This window comes from Elaeis guineensis, chromosome 8 (assembly GCF_000442705.2).
Source record: "Elaeis guineensis isolate ETL-2024a chromosome 8, EG11, whole genome shotgun sequence".
In the NCBI taxonomy this organism is placed as follows: Eukaryota; Viridiplantae; Streptophyta; class Magnoliopsida; order Arecales; family Arecaceae; genus Elaeis; species Elaeis guineensis.
Genome location: NC_026000.2, coordinates 18,710,712 through 18,727,875, shown reverse-complemented (window position 1 = coordinate 18,727,875; position 17,164 = coordinate 18,710,712). Strand labels below are relative to the sequence as shown.

At 37.3% G+C, this 17,164-nt stretch overlaps 1 protein-coding gene across 5 annotated transcripts; it reads left to right on the top strand.

The window, feature by feature from the left end:
- Positions 1-255: 255 nt before the first annotated feature.
- LOC105049942 (calcineurin B-like protein 3) lies at positions 256-16,943 on the top strand. 5 transcript variants are annotated; one of them, XM_029266064.2, is made up of 10 exons: positions 332-404; positions 1,211-1,291; positions 2,316-2,470; positions 2,667-2,749; positions 3,121-3,180; positions 4,863-4,971; positions 5,740-5,792; positions 9,984-10,064; positions 12,458-12,570; positions 16,507-16,943. In XM_029266064.2, the coding sequence occupies exons 3-10, from the start codon at positions 2,347-2,349 to the stop codon at positions 16,562-16,564; spliced, it is 681 nt and encodes a 226-aa protein (XP_029121897.1). In that variant the 5' UTR covers positions 332-404; positions 1,211-1,291; positions 2,316-2,346; the 3' UTR covers positions 16,565-16,943. The 5 variants fall into 5 exon arrangements, with proteins under 5 accessions (XP_010928055.1, XP_029121900.1, XP_010928051.1 ...); XM_010929749.3 differs by lacking the exon at positions 1,211-1,291 and having other exon boundaries at positions 257-404; XM_029266063.2 differs by lacking the exon at positions 1,211-1,291 and having other exon boundaries at positions 278-404; positions 2,313-2,470.
- Positions 16,944-17,164: the final 221 nt, after the last annotated feature.

Here is a 17,164-nt window from a genome sequence, read left to right as displayed (position 1 = left end):
TGATCAATCACCGCACGTCGTGTGCGGTTTTCTGCACAGTGCGTGGTTCGCAAAGAATTTCATAAAATCATAAAATCCAAAGTATCCGAGGAAGGAATGTCGTGAAGCGAACATGAAACCACGTCCGAATCTATTTAGATAATAGTTTGCCATCATGATAATGAGATGTGACCTTTACTCAGAGTGGTTTCGCGTCCCAGTTATCCTCGTCATTTGCCACGTAAAATAGAGGTAACAATATTCAAAAATTAAATTATATAATAATAAATATGAGACAAATAATATAAAATAAAAAAGGAAAATAATAAAGAGGGCAGCCGTTTCCAAGGGTTGGAGGACCGAAAAAGGGAGACAATGTTGCAGATTCCGCCCTCTACCTTTCTTCCCTCCTGGAGAATTTAAAGGCAAGAATCTCTCTCTCTCTATTCCCCATTTGAAAGTTTTGTATCTTTTGTTCTTCTCTCGTGGGATCGGTTATTCTTGGGGAATCAGGGATACCGGCTTCGATGTGCAAAGCTGACGCGTTTGGATTTCGTGCCTGATTGTTCGAATTTCGTATTCTGGATCTCTTTCGGGCAAAAAAGTACGTGTTTTCCCGGGGGTTTTGAAGCGAGCTTGATCGTTTGATTGCTTTGTTTTGTCCTTTTTTTCTTGTCCGTAAATACTAGGGTTTGCATCACTGGGTTGGTGGAGGATCTTTAAGGGTGTCTTATATTTGTGCGTGAATCGAATGCAGTTTAGTCTAGAAGGGAAAAGGTAAGAGGAGATATTGGAGTGAAATTAAGCAAATAGAAGGAAAAAATGTGGATGTGGATCCAATGGGTTTGATTCCCTCGACTACAATGATGGCTGAATAAAAAGAGGAAGAAAAAAAGTAAACAACAAAACATATTGTTGTTCATCACGATTATATGATCTCTATGTAGAAGTTGTTGTCATTAGAGTTCTAAGTTCCCCCTGCAGTTGCACTGCAAAATTTCAACTTTCGAAGTCCTTTGCCATTTTATTGACAAAAGGTTCCTCAAAGTAATTGATTATTCGGTGACATAATTGGTTCGCGTTGCAAAGTTGGCCAGATTTTCCTATTTCTTATGGTTTTCCGCTGAAATTTTGGTGCAGATGGAGCACGAGCTCCATGTGTTTGTATTTGTTTATGTCTTATCACACCTTGTGGAATTGTCTTTAACAACTTAATTTATTTTATGGGTAGGTCAATGAATGTTGATGGTATGGCCATTTGGGATATGGTTCAGAGTCACCGGTCACTCTAAGCAATCCCTTGTGTTTGAGGGTGAGGTCAAACTGTGTATTGGCTGACGCACATGTGCCCACAAAGTTTTTTTCTAGTCATACACTGTTCCATTTTGCTTGAAATTTCATACTTGATTGATAGATCTTCCTCCTCAACTGCTCTTTTCGCAATTTTAATGTACAAACAGGTGCACTCATAATTCATTCATGACACATTATGAAATATTCTTTAATCCACATAAGAGTTTCATGAAAGGTCAAGGAATAATAAAGTCTTACCATTTTTACAGTGAGCCCTCGCATTTAGGCTCAAGCAAGGAGGACCTGTGCTTGTTTGAAGGTTGTGCCTACCCATGAAGTTATTGTCAAACCTTATATCTGATGCACATCGTATCTTAATTATCATAAAGGATTCATGGATTGTTCCTTTCTAACTGTCCCTTTTACAGTTCTAGTATACCTGCAAGGATACCAAATACGTTAACTTGTTATAGCTTCAAATTAGGGAATTTCCCTTAGCACCTTGCAAGGCCTAAAAAATCATAATTCTTGCTATTTCAGATGAGGTAGAATTGCTGTTCATTTCCAGTGGTCTCAAATTAGGGCATGGGAGTAGCCAAAAAATAGTCAAATAGGTTATTTACAGCCACTAATGATCATCTGGCTTTGGCAGTAGGAAGGATGCAGATCTTATTTGAAACAGCATGAAAGATTCTTGTACCTTCATTTCTGATTGTATCATTTGCAATTTCACTACAGATGCGACATGCACCAAAAATAAAAATTTCTCATGGCCTTCATGAAATTTCCTGTACAACTAATACCTTCATTGTGTTTCCTATGAGATTGATAACTAATGAAGCCATGCAATTCCAGATAAGGTTTAGAGTTCTTATTCATTTTTTTGTGATCCTTTACCTTTGGGCTTAGGTGAGGAGAAGCTATGAATGGTTAAAACGTTATTCTTATTCCTACCTACCTGATTATTGTCAAGCTGTATACCAGAATCACATTTTGCTTTACAGTTGCATAAAATATTTATTGTTTTTCCTCCCCAATAGCAGGTATGGAGTGTGTTGATGAGCAGAGAATATCATGTTGCAGTGCCTAGAAGGATTTAAGCACTTCTTTGCTGTTCTGTTAAAGTGCTGCGATCTTGACCTGTATAAGCAGTCAAAGGGCCTTGAAGATCCTGAACTTTTGGCCAGGGAAACAGTTTGTATGTTACATACTACTTTGAAGTTGCTAATGACATCAACTAGCATGGGAATATGATTCTTATTGCTCATCCTGCACCGGACTTTTCAATATGAATAGCTATATTCTTGTGATATAGCCTGCCTATTCTGTTCTTAGTGTAAATTAAAGAATATTGCCAGCTCAACTGAGGCTCTATTGGCTTGCTTTGTTTGCAGTTAGTGTAAGTGAAATCGAAGCATTGTATGAGCTGTTTAAAAAGATCAGCAGTGCTGTGATTGATGACGGGTTGATAAACAAGGTAAGAACTTCATTTAGTAGTTAATATCATATCATAAAAATCAGTGCTACTCACATCATGCAATTTCATGTATCTAATTACAATGCTTTATATATATGCACACACCTATTAGATAATGCTATTTGCTAATATTTTTGAATTATATAGAACAAACTTTTCTTTTTTGGAACTTCACCAGATCTTTGTTTGATGTTTCGGATCCCTAGCACATAAATTCCACGTCCTTGCTTTATCTATCACCTCTTGGAACTCTTTCACCCTTGAAAGATTGGACCACTACTCCATGAACATGAGATGTGAAGGTTTCTTTTTCAGTGAAAAACTACAATGTTCAATTATTCTGTCTTGTTATTTTAATTATCTTGCTGCAGGAAGAGTTTCAATTGGCTTTATTCAAAACCAACAAAAAGGAGAGCTTGTTTGCTGATCGGGTATGCCTATGTAGAACCTGTTATTCATGTTTAAGATTATCAGATGATTAGTGATTCTGTGTCTTTACTTTTGTAAAAGAACCTCGTTGTGGTCCTGTAACATCATCATATGTTTCATATCCAAAAATATTAAATGTTATATAACTTTTTAAACTTCAAGACCAATGGCTAGACATTTCCTTTTTAAATTTTTGCCACTCAATCTTATGATAGGCCATTTCTGAGCCTCATTTGCTAAGACTGGATTATGTGTGACCTCTTACAAAAACTACATCCAGCAATTGATGATAATCTAATATTTAGAAGAAAGGATGTGGATCACTTTAATTATAGTGCAGAACATGTTCCCAAGCTCCCAGGTCCTATTCACTGTGCTGTTTTGGAATGCAGCAACAAGAATTCTGTTATAACCTCTTTCTAATCATATTCCAGCTATAATTCCTGCTGTGTACCTCTTAGGTTCAAATATGCAACAGATGGTTTTTTCTTTTATAATATAAATCATTGAATGTTCTGCCATATCATTCCTATTTTAAAACATTTTGATAGATCAACATTCAGCAATCTGTTAAATGTTACTAAGTCCACATGTGTTTTCTCCCCTTCTTAATGATAACCAAACTCCAGCTTGGAATTTAATAAAGAGCCAATGTAAAGAACATATTGACAACTCAGCATCAAGCTGGTATTAGCAACCTGCATAAGAGAAAGCAGTCACTTGAATGTAAAATCAAAATATCTCAGTGCTTATATATGAAAAATTACAAAAACCCACATAATTTTTTTATTCAATCCAAATTAAAATAACTGCTGAAGAGGAAAGTAGAATCTTAGTCACTTTATATTTATATTTATAATTTTTTTGTGTTTGTTGTCCATCTCATGACTTTCCTACTAAAATGTTGTGTCATAGGGATTAGCCTTTCAGCTCAATCAATTAATGAGGCTATTATCGATCAAAAGTTCTAGGATTTAAGTGAAGACTGAAGTTGTTTCAACCACCTTATTGCACATGAAACTAGGACCGCCAATATTCTTACCTTGGTGTTTCTCATTGGTGAGAACCGAGTCCCCACAAGCAGCTATCATTGGTCATGAATAAGATAACTAAACTTTGATCATTATGGACAATCTAGTGTCCAGGTCTGCTCCCATGACATCAAGGTCTGTAAATGTTCATAACCTAACTGATTTGTATTGCAAGGTTTTCAGTTGCCGCATGCAATGCTAATGCCCGCCATGCACTGGCACTGTACGTGCCATGTGTTGCACTATTGCTAATGCATGACACAGACCAGCACATGGTCTTGTTTAGTGGCACTCTTTTTTCTTTTCTCTCTCTTTTCTTTAAAAGACAAAAAACTGATCTAAACTTCTAAATGTCTTAAGTCTTGTTTCTGTGTTACAAAAAAGTAAAAAACAAAAAGTAATTTATAATATCCTATCAGAAGCGTATGCATGTTTGATTTTTCTGTAGTATACAATGTAAAGTAATAGATATGCATTAGCATTAAAAGTCAGACAGCATGCTTACAGTACAAAATAATGATTACTAATATAACCAATATAACAAACCATGGCAATGAAAAAACAGTAAGCTTTATGTAAAAACATATATGATGGTCTTATGCTCCGTTTATTATGAAAATTTGCTCTTAAGTTCCACTTTTGAATTGTCACAGGTATTTGACTTGTTTGATACAAAACACAATGGAATTCTAGGATTTGAAGAGTTTGCACGTGCTCTTTCTGTATTTCATCCAAATGCTCCAGTTGACGATAAGATAGAGTGTAAGTGTTCAATCTTGGACTGCATGAATGTCTTAATTGTGTAAGTATTTGATTGTCAAATGTGTCTATTGGTCCAATTATCATTTTAGAATTTGTACTATGTTTACTGTTATCTTATGTTAAGTAATGCATGAGAAGAGCAAATATATGACTTTAGTTGCAGATTTATATTCTCGGGTATTCTTGATAGATAACTATTTTTGTGAAAACATTCAGTACTGTTTAAAGCACTTGAAAGCTAGGGTCATGCTGAGAGTAATTCCTGGAACTATAAATATGAATGCTTTGAGTTGTATCATTTTGTACCCAAATTATCATCGCATGTTGAATGGAAAGGGATTTTGTAGAAGAATATGTCCAGCTACTTTGGAATGTGGACATTTGTCAATCATTGCATTGTTATACCCAAAAAAAAAAAAAAAATCCAAGATACATGATCCTTCAGTGATTAGTTAAATCTTGTTCCATTGAATCTATAGGATTTTGTCCATTTTATATGGACTTGAGATGGGTTCAACTTCACTTATACAGTCATGGATTTTGGATAAATCAGAGGGGCACTTCATTAAATTAGAGTGTCATGCTTGTGTGTGCTTGTGTGTTGTAGTCAGCCTTACAATTACAAGTGCATCGAGAACTTTTAGCCCATGCTTTTTGCATATTACACATTTAATACGTTTCTCTTTTTTCTTTATTTCAAATTCTATCTTGAATGGTTGACTGCATTATGATAGACAAAAGTTAAACTTTTGCCATATTAACTTGTAGTTTCTTTCCAACTGTACGATCTCAAGCAGCAAGGGTTTATTGAAAGACAAGAGGTATGCTATGTTTATTTGAACATGTGTATTGCTCTTTATTGAACATTGAATAGTATGGTCCACTTCCATTTCATTTGTATATGACTAAGGTCTGGAGACACCAAATTCAAATCTTTCCCTCTCCATTACCTATAGCATGCTGGGTTATGATTATTTTTCTGTACTGTTTTCTAAATCAATGCTGATTTTCTCTTATTTGTAGTATATGGGTTGCTTTCAGTGTCCCTGATTTGCTCATTTGTAATATGTTGTCTACTAGCTTATAGTAACAAAGTCTCACTAGATTCTCATGTAGCAGCTTTCTTCATAGGTATTTTGTATGTTCTTGTTAAAGGGATTTAAAATTGAGGTGCAGGCCCATATATGTACCATGTTGCTATTGGTCGCTGTTCAGCATAGCTCAATGCAGGAAGAAAAGGGTGAAAAATACATTTAAGCTGAGTACAAAGCAGTATAGGACTGATCTGTGGCTGCTTGTTTTGGTTGGTTCTGGTTGGTTCACTGATAAATCAGTCTTGAGGGAGTTCAGACTACCTTGGATCAGTACTCAAAGGATGATTAGTATACCAGTTGATAACCTTACTATTTTACAAACTAATTTCTTCCCATTAGTTTGCTAGTATGAGCATCAACTAAATTATTTAGGAGGCTTTCTTGCTAGCATCTGTCTTTTTACTGGCCATCTGTCGGGCTTGCCATGTCTTCACCAACCTTGCATCTACTTCAAAGTCACACTTGGAGGACTTAGGGTTGGACCAAGGTTGCTGTGAAATAACACCATGGCAAGATGGAGTTATATAATTAGAACTGTAAATTTCATCTTATTCAATATTTGGTTGAAAGTGGAGAATACATGGGTTCCTGTAACTTCTAGGAAACTTGTATTAAGACTTGTAGATGCCTCTAGAATTTGACTTAATTACGGAAGACTACATGGTGAGGTGAAAATTTTACAGAAGCTCAACTAAACAAATTGGACTATCTGGTGCCTTAGAACTTATATTTAATTTGATCAAGAACATTGATTTTGGCCTTAGATAGGTTGCTGCTCTGTTATAAAGTATGCTGGTCTGCTGATGTTCATGCTGATGTGAATCTTTGAAGGCCAATTAACATTGGATATGCTCATGCAAATTTTTCTCTTAGATATTTGAAGGCCATTTTAAACTACTATGATGTTGACATAATTTGGATATTTTTTTAAACATATGAAGAGTTTGTTGCAAGATCCATGGAACTGATACCGAGATCCAGGTCTGCTGGCCGGCAGTGCGAGTCGGTACGGATCTGTAGTGGACTGGACTGACGTGAACCGACGCAGAAGCGAAGAAAGGAACTAGGGAGGAAGAAAAGAGAGGGAAGGCAGAGAGGGTGGCTGGAGGAGACGCTAGCGGTGGCCACAGGCGGGCTACGGACGTGCTCAGAGGGATGCCAAGGCCTCCTCTTCCTTCGCTAAATACCAGTCGAGAGAGAGAGGGGGGAGAGAGAAAAGGAGGGAGGAGAAGCCAGTGGAGGGCCTCCGGATGGCCGTCGTGGCCATCGGACGGCGAAATCGTGGCTCGTAGCTCCGCAGGTGTGAAATATGGGTAATTTTTTTAAAAAACTCCAATCACAGTGAAGCCGGCAACTTATTCATTATCGTTTAAAAGAAAACGTGATGAGCAGAGGCGGTCGCCCCTGTTCTGTGGCTGCAGCTTTGTTTGTGCCTTTTTTGCCGTCTGGTGGCGACGGCGGCCTCTCGATATCTTTGGACGGCCTCTCTGCTAGTTGCATCTTCCTTCAGTATCTTCGCTTCTCTCTTTACATCTCTCGATTAAATGTCCTATCGGGCGACACGGAGCTATGGAGGCCTTCGCAGCCCTTCAATGGCCTTGGCGGGCCATTGCCGGCCCTCCGGCGGCGGCATCTCCTCTTTCCTTTTCCTCCTTGCTCTTTTTTCCTCTCTTTCCCTCTTTCTCTTTTGGTGTTCCGATTCGGAAGGCCGAACCATCTCGATTTAGGGCCGGTACGGCTTGGAACGTCTTGAATCATCCAATTCGGGACAGTTCGGCGAACTATGGTTTGTTGCTTTGGAAGTCAAAACTTGGCCTAGGGGAGTATGGGGCATTGGTTGCTGAGTAGCCTCGTCGGGTGGTTGTTCAGGAGACCCTTTGACTCAATTATGGGCTTTGGCACAAAATTTAAGGCATGGCCTCTTTGTTCCATATCTTTTTTGAAACAAAATGCCATTCAACTTGATTACTCCTAGTCAATGGTCCATATTTACTGAGTATTGTGCATATGGGATCATAACTCTCCCTGTTCTACTTTAAGAATACTTTTATGATCCTTAATTATAATAGCTTTCAGGCACCTTGTTTGCTTCAGCTAGTCATCTCTTCTTCTTATTACCCATCGAAGTGATTTCGAGGTTTCATCTAAATAAAACCGTACCAATACTGTATTTTATAGTTCAGCCCTTTATATTTTGGAGCTAGAATTTTGTTAGAAATAAATAATCAACCATCAAGTAGAAATATTACCCATCGAAATGATTTCGAGGTTTCATCTAAATAAAACTGTACCAATACTATATTTGATAGTTCAGCCCTTTAAATTTTGGAGCTGGAATTTTGTTAGAAATAAATAATCAACCATCAAGTAAATTTCTCTCTCTCTCTCTATATATATATACATATATACATATATATATATATACATACGTACATACGTACGTATATAATGTATGTATGTATGTATGTATTTATACACACACACATATACATATACATATAGATACACACACACACACATATACGACTCGATTAAAAGGTCTTCTTGCCCCCTTTGGCTTGCGATCTTTTGAGACCCTCTTTGCCGCTCATGATCGTAGCACCACCCCTTGGTGCTCGTGACTGCTCGGAGCACACCCTTGCTCGATGCTTGTCCTCTCCCCCCTAAACCCTTGGCATCACCTGTAGGTGTCCCCTCTCCCTTCCTCTCTCTGCTCTAACCGTATGGCTTAGGGACTTCCCCCCCCACCTCTCTCTCTCTCTCCCTCTCCCTCTCTCCCCCTCTCCTTCCCCTCCCTGCATGTGTGCTCTGAATGCCATGGTACAGACCCATACCATGTCGAACCAGTTGCTGGCTGGTATGCCCTCCGGTGCTGGTTCAGCTAACCTTGGTTAAGAGTCTTTCCACCAAACTATCCGAACAACCTCAAATTTGCAACTCATGTACTTGGGACCTCTTCGTCGCTTGCCATTCTCTTCCTAACAACATTGCCTGGTCTTGCTGCTGCTGGATCTGCAAATTAACTAAAGGATTTTTCCTAGAAGACCTTTTTAAACCGTAAAATTGAAACGATCAGCCAGCATAAAGTCCACAAGAACTCAGTTTGGACATGGTCAAACTGAGACAGTCAGCTTGCTATATTGGCCTAGAAGTAGGCCCATGAGGCTAGTAATTCATGCAAGCATTTAATGTTAGAAAAGAAAAACTAGTTAGATATGTGCAAGATTCAATATCTCAGTGGTAGTGGAAATGAAAGCACCTTTAGTCAGTCAAATATCAAAGAATCATGCAACTGTTCCAATGTCATATCCAGAATAAATCATGCATCAGATACAGGTGGTCTTTCTATTTGTACTTTTTCCTTCATTCATACTTGATTTGGAGAAACATTGTAGTTTTGTGTAGTTTAATTCATTGTTTGCTGCTTTGAGTTAGTAGACAAAAAGTTAGACTTCCCTATATTTAACCAAAATTAGTATCTAAAGTCCTTGTTTGATAGGTAATTTAGTAAGATTCCATGAATGACCTGGTTTGTTCTGCATGATTTTTAATATCTCCTGTTACCAATAATTTATGTAACACAGTTGCCAACACTACAGTTTTTCAGTTAACAATTAAGAAAACTTTGATTTTGGACAGTGAACAGTTGTAAAGATAATTAATCTACTTGGTCTTGCTTTGTCTTCCTTCCATAGCTTAATGATATTAAATGCTAACTGGGAAAACATGTCTCATTAGTCTTAGGTGCATTCAATTTTGTTTTCTGGCTCACATGCTTTTTTGGAATCAAATTAACCTATCAAACATTAGTTCAGCAGAACTTGATCTCTAATTTTTTAGGTTCTTATAGACCTCTGCCATGGAGTGGCAGTTGTTTTATCTGGTCATAAGATTACAACTAAAGATTGTGTTGCACAGGTGAAGCAAATGGTAGTCGCTACACTTGCTGAATCGGGCATGAATCTTTCAGATGAAGTCATAGAAAGTATCATTGACAAGGTGGCATATGGGACAAATTTTATTTTTGAATCACTTAGCATATATATATGTCTTTTTTTTTTTTTGCATATCTGTGACATTTATGCGATCTGATACCTTCAATGAATTGTTTATGCATGAATCACTTTGTTAATCATGAGCAACTGCATTCAGGTTTTTATGCTTATTTGCGTTTTATTGTTATACAGGTGCTTTATGTTGCTCTAACACTAAGAACTGAGGATACTGATACATTTCCATGGATAGTCATCTCTGTTGTTTTTTCTTGTTTCCTGATGACGAGTCTGATTATAATACCTTTGTTTGCAACCTAGGATTGACCTATAAATTGTGAGGAGTTAACTAAGGAAGATGTTATAGAGACCAATAATAAGAAGGACAGAAATCTACATTGGGGTGTAGGAAAATTTGCATGCTAGGAGATGATGTCACCAGATTAGATTGAAGACTAAAACATGTTTTAAGGTTGCTTCATTTTGATATTTTTCTTAAATTTAATTATCTTTCTTCAAACATTGTTATGCTTAACGGTTTTTGTGAGGATGAAGATTGGCTTATGACCCTTGATTCATAATACCATCCCATGTGGAGGAAATACATGCTGTTGGGATTCATTAGCTGATATGTGTTAAAAGTGAATTCTTGCACAGATTCCCCGGCATATCTTGTCCATCAAAATTGTGATGCCTAATATTTGTGCATATTGAACACTATTGTGCATGTTTTGGCTCAGTGCAAGCTTACTTTATCTGTGTGTATACATACGTACATACATATATACATACATACATACATACAGAGAAAGTAAGTACGTATGTATACATGCATGTATTTATTTATTTATTTATTTGCTTCTTGGCTATTCATCTTTGGCTGCCTATAGGCATGGATGAGATATAGGGCATTCAATTAATTGATATGTTATTCAAATACTATAATGCTTTATCAATGATGCCTATCGGTGAGTTTTAACTATTATTTTGTAATGTGCTTATTGCCATCAAAAGTTTTATCTTTTTGTTTTGCTTATCGTATGGTTACTTGGGTTGTGGATTATTCTTCAGCTAATGTGTTTGTAGCAGGTGGAGAGGCTGGACTAATGTGTTCTTCCTTGGTAAAATATGTTGTGCAGCAGCACTCCAAGACAAAAATATAACTGAACACAGGGCTGAAAATTGAATAGCATAATAGAGGAGAAGAGAATAGAAATATGATTGTCTCACCCTATACTCAGCTATGCCCATGGCTGAAGGCAACATAATTCAACATAGACAAATGCTTCAAGTGCTTGTAACAGTCAGGGTCAGTGCAAGGTATGAAAGAGTGAAAGAGGTCTAAGGAGTGCAAGGTATTTTGGTCTACAAAGTTGAGCAGAATAAAATGTTAACTGCTCCTGAGTAATTGCGTGCATCAAAAGTTTAGAATTGATATGGTATGAAGATGAAGGGGGTCCAAGGTGCTTATGACTGATGGTAATGTGAGGGAACTTACATGACCAAAACCTGGTTATAGACACTTGTCCTGTCAATTTCTTTGAGAGCTATTAGTATGTTCTAGTTCACCTCATTGCATGTCCATAATGTTTTTAGGAGGTTGTGTTAGTCTTTAACTCACTAGATCATGTTCCTCATCTTGCTGCTGATCTATAAAAGATAATGTTTCATTCTAGGGTTGTTCATGTGCCCTACTGTGCATTCTTCAGATTCTTGAAGAATTATATACTTTGGTATGTGGACAAGGTTATGCATGTATGTTGGAAGGATGGCTATGATATTCTATTAAGAAATAGAAGAGGTAGGTCTTGTGTGTCCTCGATAGCAACTCCAGTGTCTCTCTTTTGCATTGGGACTCTACTACGGACCTTTCCCTGTGCTTAAGAAAAAAAGAGTTAAAAAAGGGCAGTAAAATTGTGCATGGGTGGAGCGCCTCTCAGCAAGTTGGGGCTCGTTTTAGAAACACTTTGGAGTTTGGACTACTTAAGAAGCCATTGCCAAAAAGGAAATAGTAGAAAAAAAGCTTAATATTACATGTCTTGTTTACTGGAAGCATGTTGGATGTGTGGTTATGCTGATGCAGGTCTCTTTTAAAATAAATTAGTAAGAGAACACTTCGGAAATTGGTTCGGGGGATGAGTTTCCAACGAGATAAGGGGACAATCCGCCACCCTAAATGGAAGTTTCCTTCTACTAACATAGGGAGAGTCCAACTGCTAAAGGCTTTCCCATGGTAATCGTACAGATGGATATCATGTTTTATCCATGTTGCTGGGGAACTGACATTTTCTCATGGTGCATATTGTAAAAGTTTTGCCATGTTTAACTGTCATCTTATCATGGGATATAAATATTTGTGGCCGACGCGCATGACGTCTCTTTCCTATTCTTTTATATCAGACATTTGAGGAAGCTGATACAAAGCATGATGGAAGAATTGACAAGGAAGAGTGGCGTAGCCTTGTCTTGAGACATCCTTCTTTGCTAAAGAATATGACTCTCCAATATCTCAAGTAACACGCTTGGATTTGTAGCATCCTTGTTATTGATCTGTTTTTGATATAGTCATACTTTAGATGACATGATTTCTGATGAAAATTGAAATTTCTGTTTTTTACTGTTCCATAGATTGCATATGACATATTTGTGAATTTACATAGCTCACATATGGTATATATGTAAAATTTGTATTGCCTGCTTGTGGTGATATCTTGACTGGCTGGCCTAGGATGAAGCTATAGATATTTAAATATCAATAAGGTACATGCATAGAAACATATATTGTGCCTTTATGAAGCTATGTGATGGAGATTGAGAGCATGTCATGGTGCATTAAAGGGCTGCAACATGGGATCTTGGATTTTAATTATAGTTATCATTTTTCTGTTTTTTCAGTTTATTTCCAGTTATTTTTAGTTTTTAGTAGGTCCTTTAAAATCAAAGGCTGAGATTGAAAGATCTCATATTTTAATAGTTAGCTTGATGACCTATTTACTATAGTGCTATTGTTTATGGCACTGTTCTAGTTACAGTAATATTGGACAGGAACCATGCCTTTAGGGGACAGTTTTGGGATTTTAAAATAGTTGAATTGGGGTTTCTGTTTAATTTTAAAAAGGGACTCTTAGGGTTTGATGTAATCAGACTTTATGGGGATGATGAATGAAAGAATGGAATCTTTGGTATTCTTTACTCTTTTGGTGTGATTCTGTAATGGAGTTGTGAGGTCTTTAAGCCTTAGCATGCTTCTTTAGGTCCCGAAGAGACTTTGGTCATATCTTATCTCCTTTTATTACATTGTACAGCCTTCAGTTTTGCTTCGTTTCTTCTTTTTTTCTCTGGCCTTCCTGTTGTGAACTAATTTGCATTCTGAGGTCTTTGATCCTAGGTGTAATTCCTTAGGTTCTGGAGCGAGATTTTGTGTTGTCCTTTCTCTTCTTTTACTACTTTCTTCTGCCTTCACTTTTGCTTCTGTTTTCTGGTTGTTCTGTTGTTGCTGCTTTGAACTAATCTGCAGCAGGACCATACTACCATCATTGCCTGGACCTAACACAACCTTGCTGTTCATCTGTGGAAGGCAAACTCCACCTGTCAGGGTCTATTTTCGACTCAGATCATGGTTGTTGTCATAGCAGACCTTGTTCTGGTACTGCAATGGGGCCTAGTAGCCTTCCATCACAATGCGTGGTAGATCCTTTCAAACCCTAAACCCGTAACACCACTAGTTTCTCAGATCTGTAGTACTGCAGAATCAACTCTGCTGTTACCATCTTTGCTATTTCCTTTCGAATCTATCCTTATAATCCACCAACAGATCCCCTCTTTCTGGCCAGAAAAAAGGTGGTTGCTTTGCTATATTTAGAACCCTAAACTTACTACCAAGCTAGAGTTTCCAGCAACCTATAGTTTTAACCTTGCTTCCCCAGACCCGATAGACCCCTACTGTCTATGGTGTCCTACTATGGTTTGGTATCAAAGCCTCGATTACCTGCCATGTACAGTTGTCGGGGACAGTCCTGGTATCTAAGTGAATAGGGGTCTTTTGACACCAGAATAGCATGATGACTTGTTAATTAGCAAACGTGGTAAAGTTGATACACTTATGAAATCTTTTCAAGCTTTTAACTACCATTGTTCAAAACGAATGATGAGCAGACAATCACGAAAATCCCAAATTAGGGTATCTGCATGTGTACAGCAAATTCAGAGCACTGCAACGTTGACATTCTCACGTCGCTGAACCTATAGATGTATTCCACACCAAAAGAATGAATAACTAAATGTGTATGTTGCCCTAAATTTATATATACTACCTTATAGATATATTTACAAAATATTGAAGGTACTAGTCTTCTTTGAACACTTCGGGAGCAGGAGACTTGAGATGGATGATACACCACAAGGTTTCGATGATGAATTGGCCATGATGTACCTAATAATTCTTTGAAAAAGGGATGATGCAAGAAAGGTGGTATAGTAATGTGGCAGAAGCACTAAATTTAATGCATGAACTATCGTGATGTTGAAGAAAATAGACCATGGTCAAGAGGTCATGAGTGTTTTGGGTCATCAAAGCAATTGATGAATAGTAGATGTGAAGGTGAGAGGCAAGCCTAATAGCGATAAGGTCACCAAGTACAGGGATCAGGGGCAATAATGAAAAACAGGACGTGTAAATAAAGATGGGGACAATCTAGAATTTGATGCAGATAGTAGGCAAAGGGAGAGCAAAACAGTTCATTGTTAAGCTTAAGAACGATCATGAGTTGGAAATGTAAAGAATATTTGAGCATGCATGGTAGTAAAATTCACCAAGTTAATAAACAAAGTGTGGTCAAGACACAAAGTGAAGGATTGAAATCAAGACTGCTAATGGTGTTTGGAGGACAAAGCTAAAAAGTCTTGAGCCAGTCCTATGTATCTGACTTGGGAATATGATTAACATTAGGCACGTAGTAGCTGAAGAAACTCAAGTAGTGTTGGTACAACTGCAGTATGACATCAGCGCATGTAGTCAAATATATAGTTTTTTACATGTTTGAAACTCCAATAGTAGGGCACTTCTGCATCTATATAACCTAGCTAAAAGAAATCTATATAGTATGATTATATTACCATGTTATACAAAATAATGAAAAAGTTAAATGTCCAAAAACACACTGAGCATGTGAATCTTTGCAGAAAATGTTAAACTAGTACTTTAGCTACGTTTATGATCTAAGTTTGGAATAATGTAACAAAGAAACTCCCCAAATCGAGAACTTAATTCAATTGAGTAATGGTGCATTTTATTTTTAAGCTTTGAATTCAAGAAATGTCTCTCTTGTATAATCCTTGCAACAAAACAATATTATTTTGCTAAACAATGAAATTTATTTTGTAAATTTCATCTCTTCTGGAAGTTAGCTAGCCTTAACATTTCCATGCAAGCCTTACCTACACAAACAAATTTCACTTATGCAACAAAATGTTATGGAACATACAATCATTAAAAAGAATTGACAAGGGTGTAACTGGCTACGTCAATTGAACTACTTGATTCCTTTGGACCAACTACTGACTGAGCAAGGGATGGTGGAGCATGTGCTATAATTCTTTGTGGGTGACTTTGGGAACATGGACATAGATGCATGGCTGTTGTTAGATCATGTCATAAGGTGTTGGCCTAATTATCATAACAAGCGGAAGCCTCACATTTGGTTGCCACCATTGCCCACCTGATATCAGCCTAGGTTATTTTGGCCAAGGCAATTTTAGGTGAGAAGGGGTTACCATTAATTTTGGAAGATCGGTTGGCAGGAAGGGTGACCTTTCTTTAAGGTCATGCAGCTTAAGCTCATACAGCCATAAAACAACCCTTTAGTTGAAAAACAAATAGGACAAGGGTTTAGAGGTCCTTCTTGTTGTCAGTTAAATTTATTTATTGTTATGTATAGTGAAATGAGATGCTTTATAAGATTGTTGAAATGGAAACAATTTTTGGACTTAGACAGTACACCTCCAATGAAACCTAGACATATCTTGTAGGACCTTCAATATGTTCTGACCCTTGTAGAAGCTTGGAAATGACATTGTACAACACGACCTGGTTAGGAACTGCTAGAAAGGTGATAATTTATGAGCTAACATTTCCTATGAGCTTAATGTCATGCAAGTGAAAAACATCATACAAGTTTTGGTAATTTCTGTATCGGCCAGTGTAGCTATGCACCTCTGGGTTGAGGCCTGACCATAAGTGGTGTTAGTGTATCCTCCCTCATATTACGGATCTACATATTTTGTCTGTCATGTTAATTGCTTATTAAGATCTGTTGTTAGATATTGTTGTGGGGATTGTTGCTAGGGCTAACTATTGGATTCTAGCAAAATGAGTTGATTTCATGAACTTGACGAATTTCATGCATATGCTTTTTTATTGTTTTGCTAATTGTTATGTATTTTGTAAACAGGGACATCACCACCACCTTCCCAAGTTTTGTGTTCCACTCTCAAGTTGATGACACCTGAGTTTCTGATCTAGTGCAAGTTTAAGGGTCAGCAGTGATATTCATAATGGTTTGTTAACCTTTGGATTATAGGAGCACCATAATTCCACCATGGGTGAGGAGGATGCTTTTGGAAATTCTTAGTTGCCAAGTATTGACTCAATTTCTTTTTTCTGTTTTCGTTGTGGAAAATGTTACTTCAGTATCCTTGCAGTGTGATTCATAATTGTTTCAGTTTGTGGAGGGCTTGTATCAATTAGGAATGTTGCATTAATTTGGTGGATTGTATTTTTAGCAAACTTGCACCCCATCTGTGCTGGGAACATTATATTATTTTTTTAAAGAAAAATATAAACAGGTAGGCTCCTTTGAAAGTAATGGGCCTCACTGCTTTTGTAGAACCGGATCATATATTGTGATGTAACAGGTGCTTTGGTTCATCTGGAGGTGAGAGATTCAGTATATCCATAATCTTAGGGTTAATGAACTACCGAACAAGCTCACAAATAAATTGTGGAAGATGCTTAGCTAACTGTGCTGTGCAGTACTTAATGCTATACAGTGTTAGAGAATGTCATACCCCATCTAGAGTGATTTCCAAAGGTAGTTTTATCTTGTAATA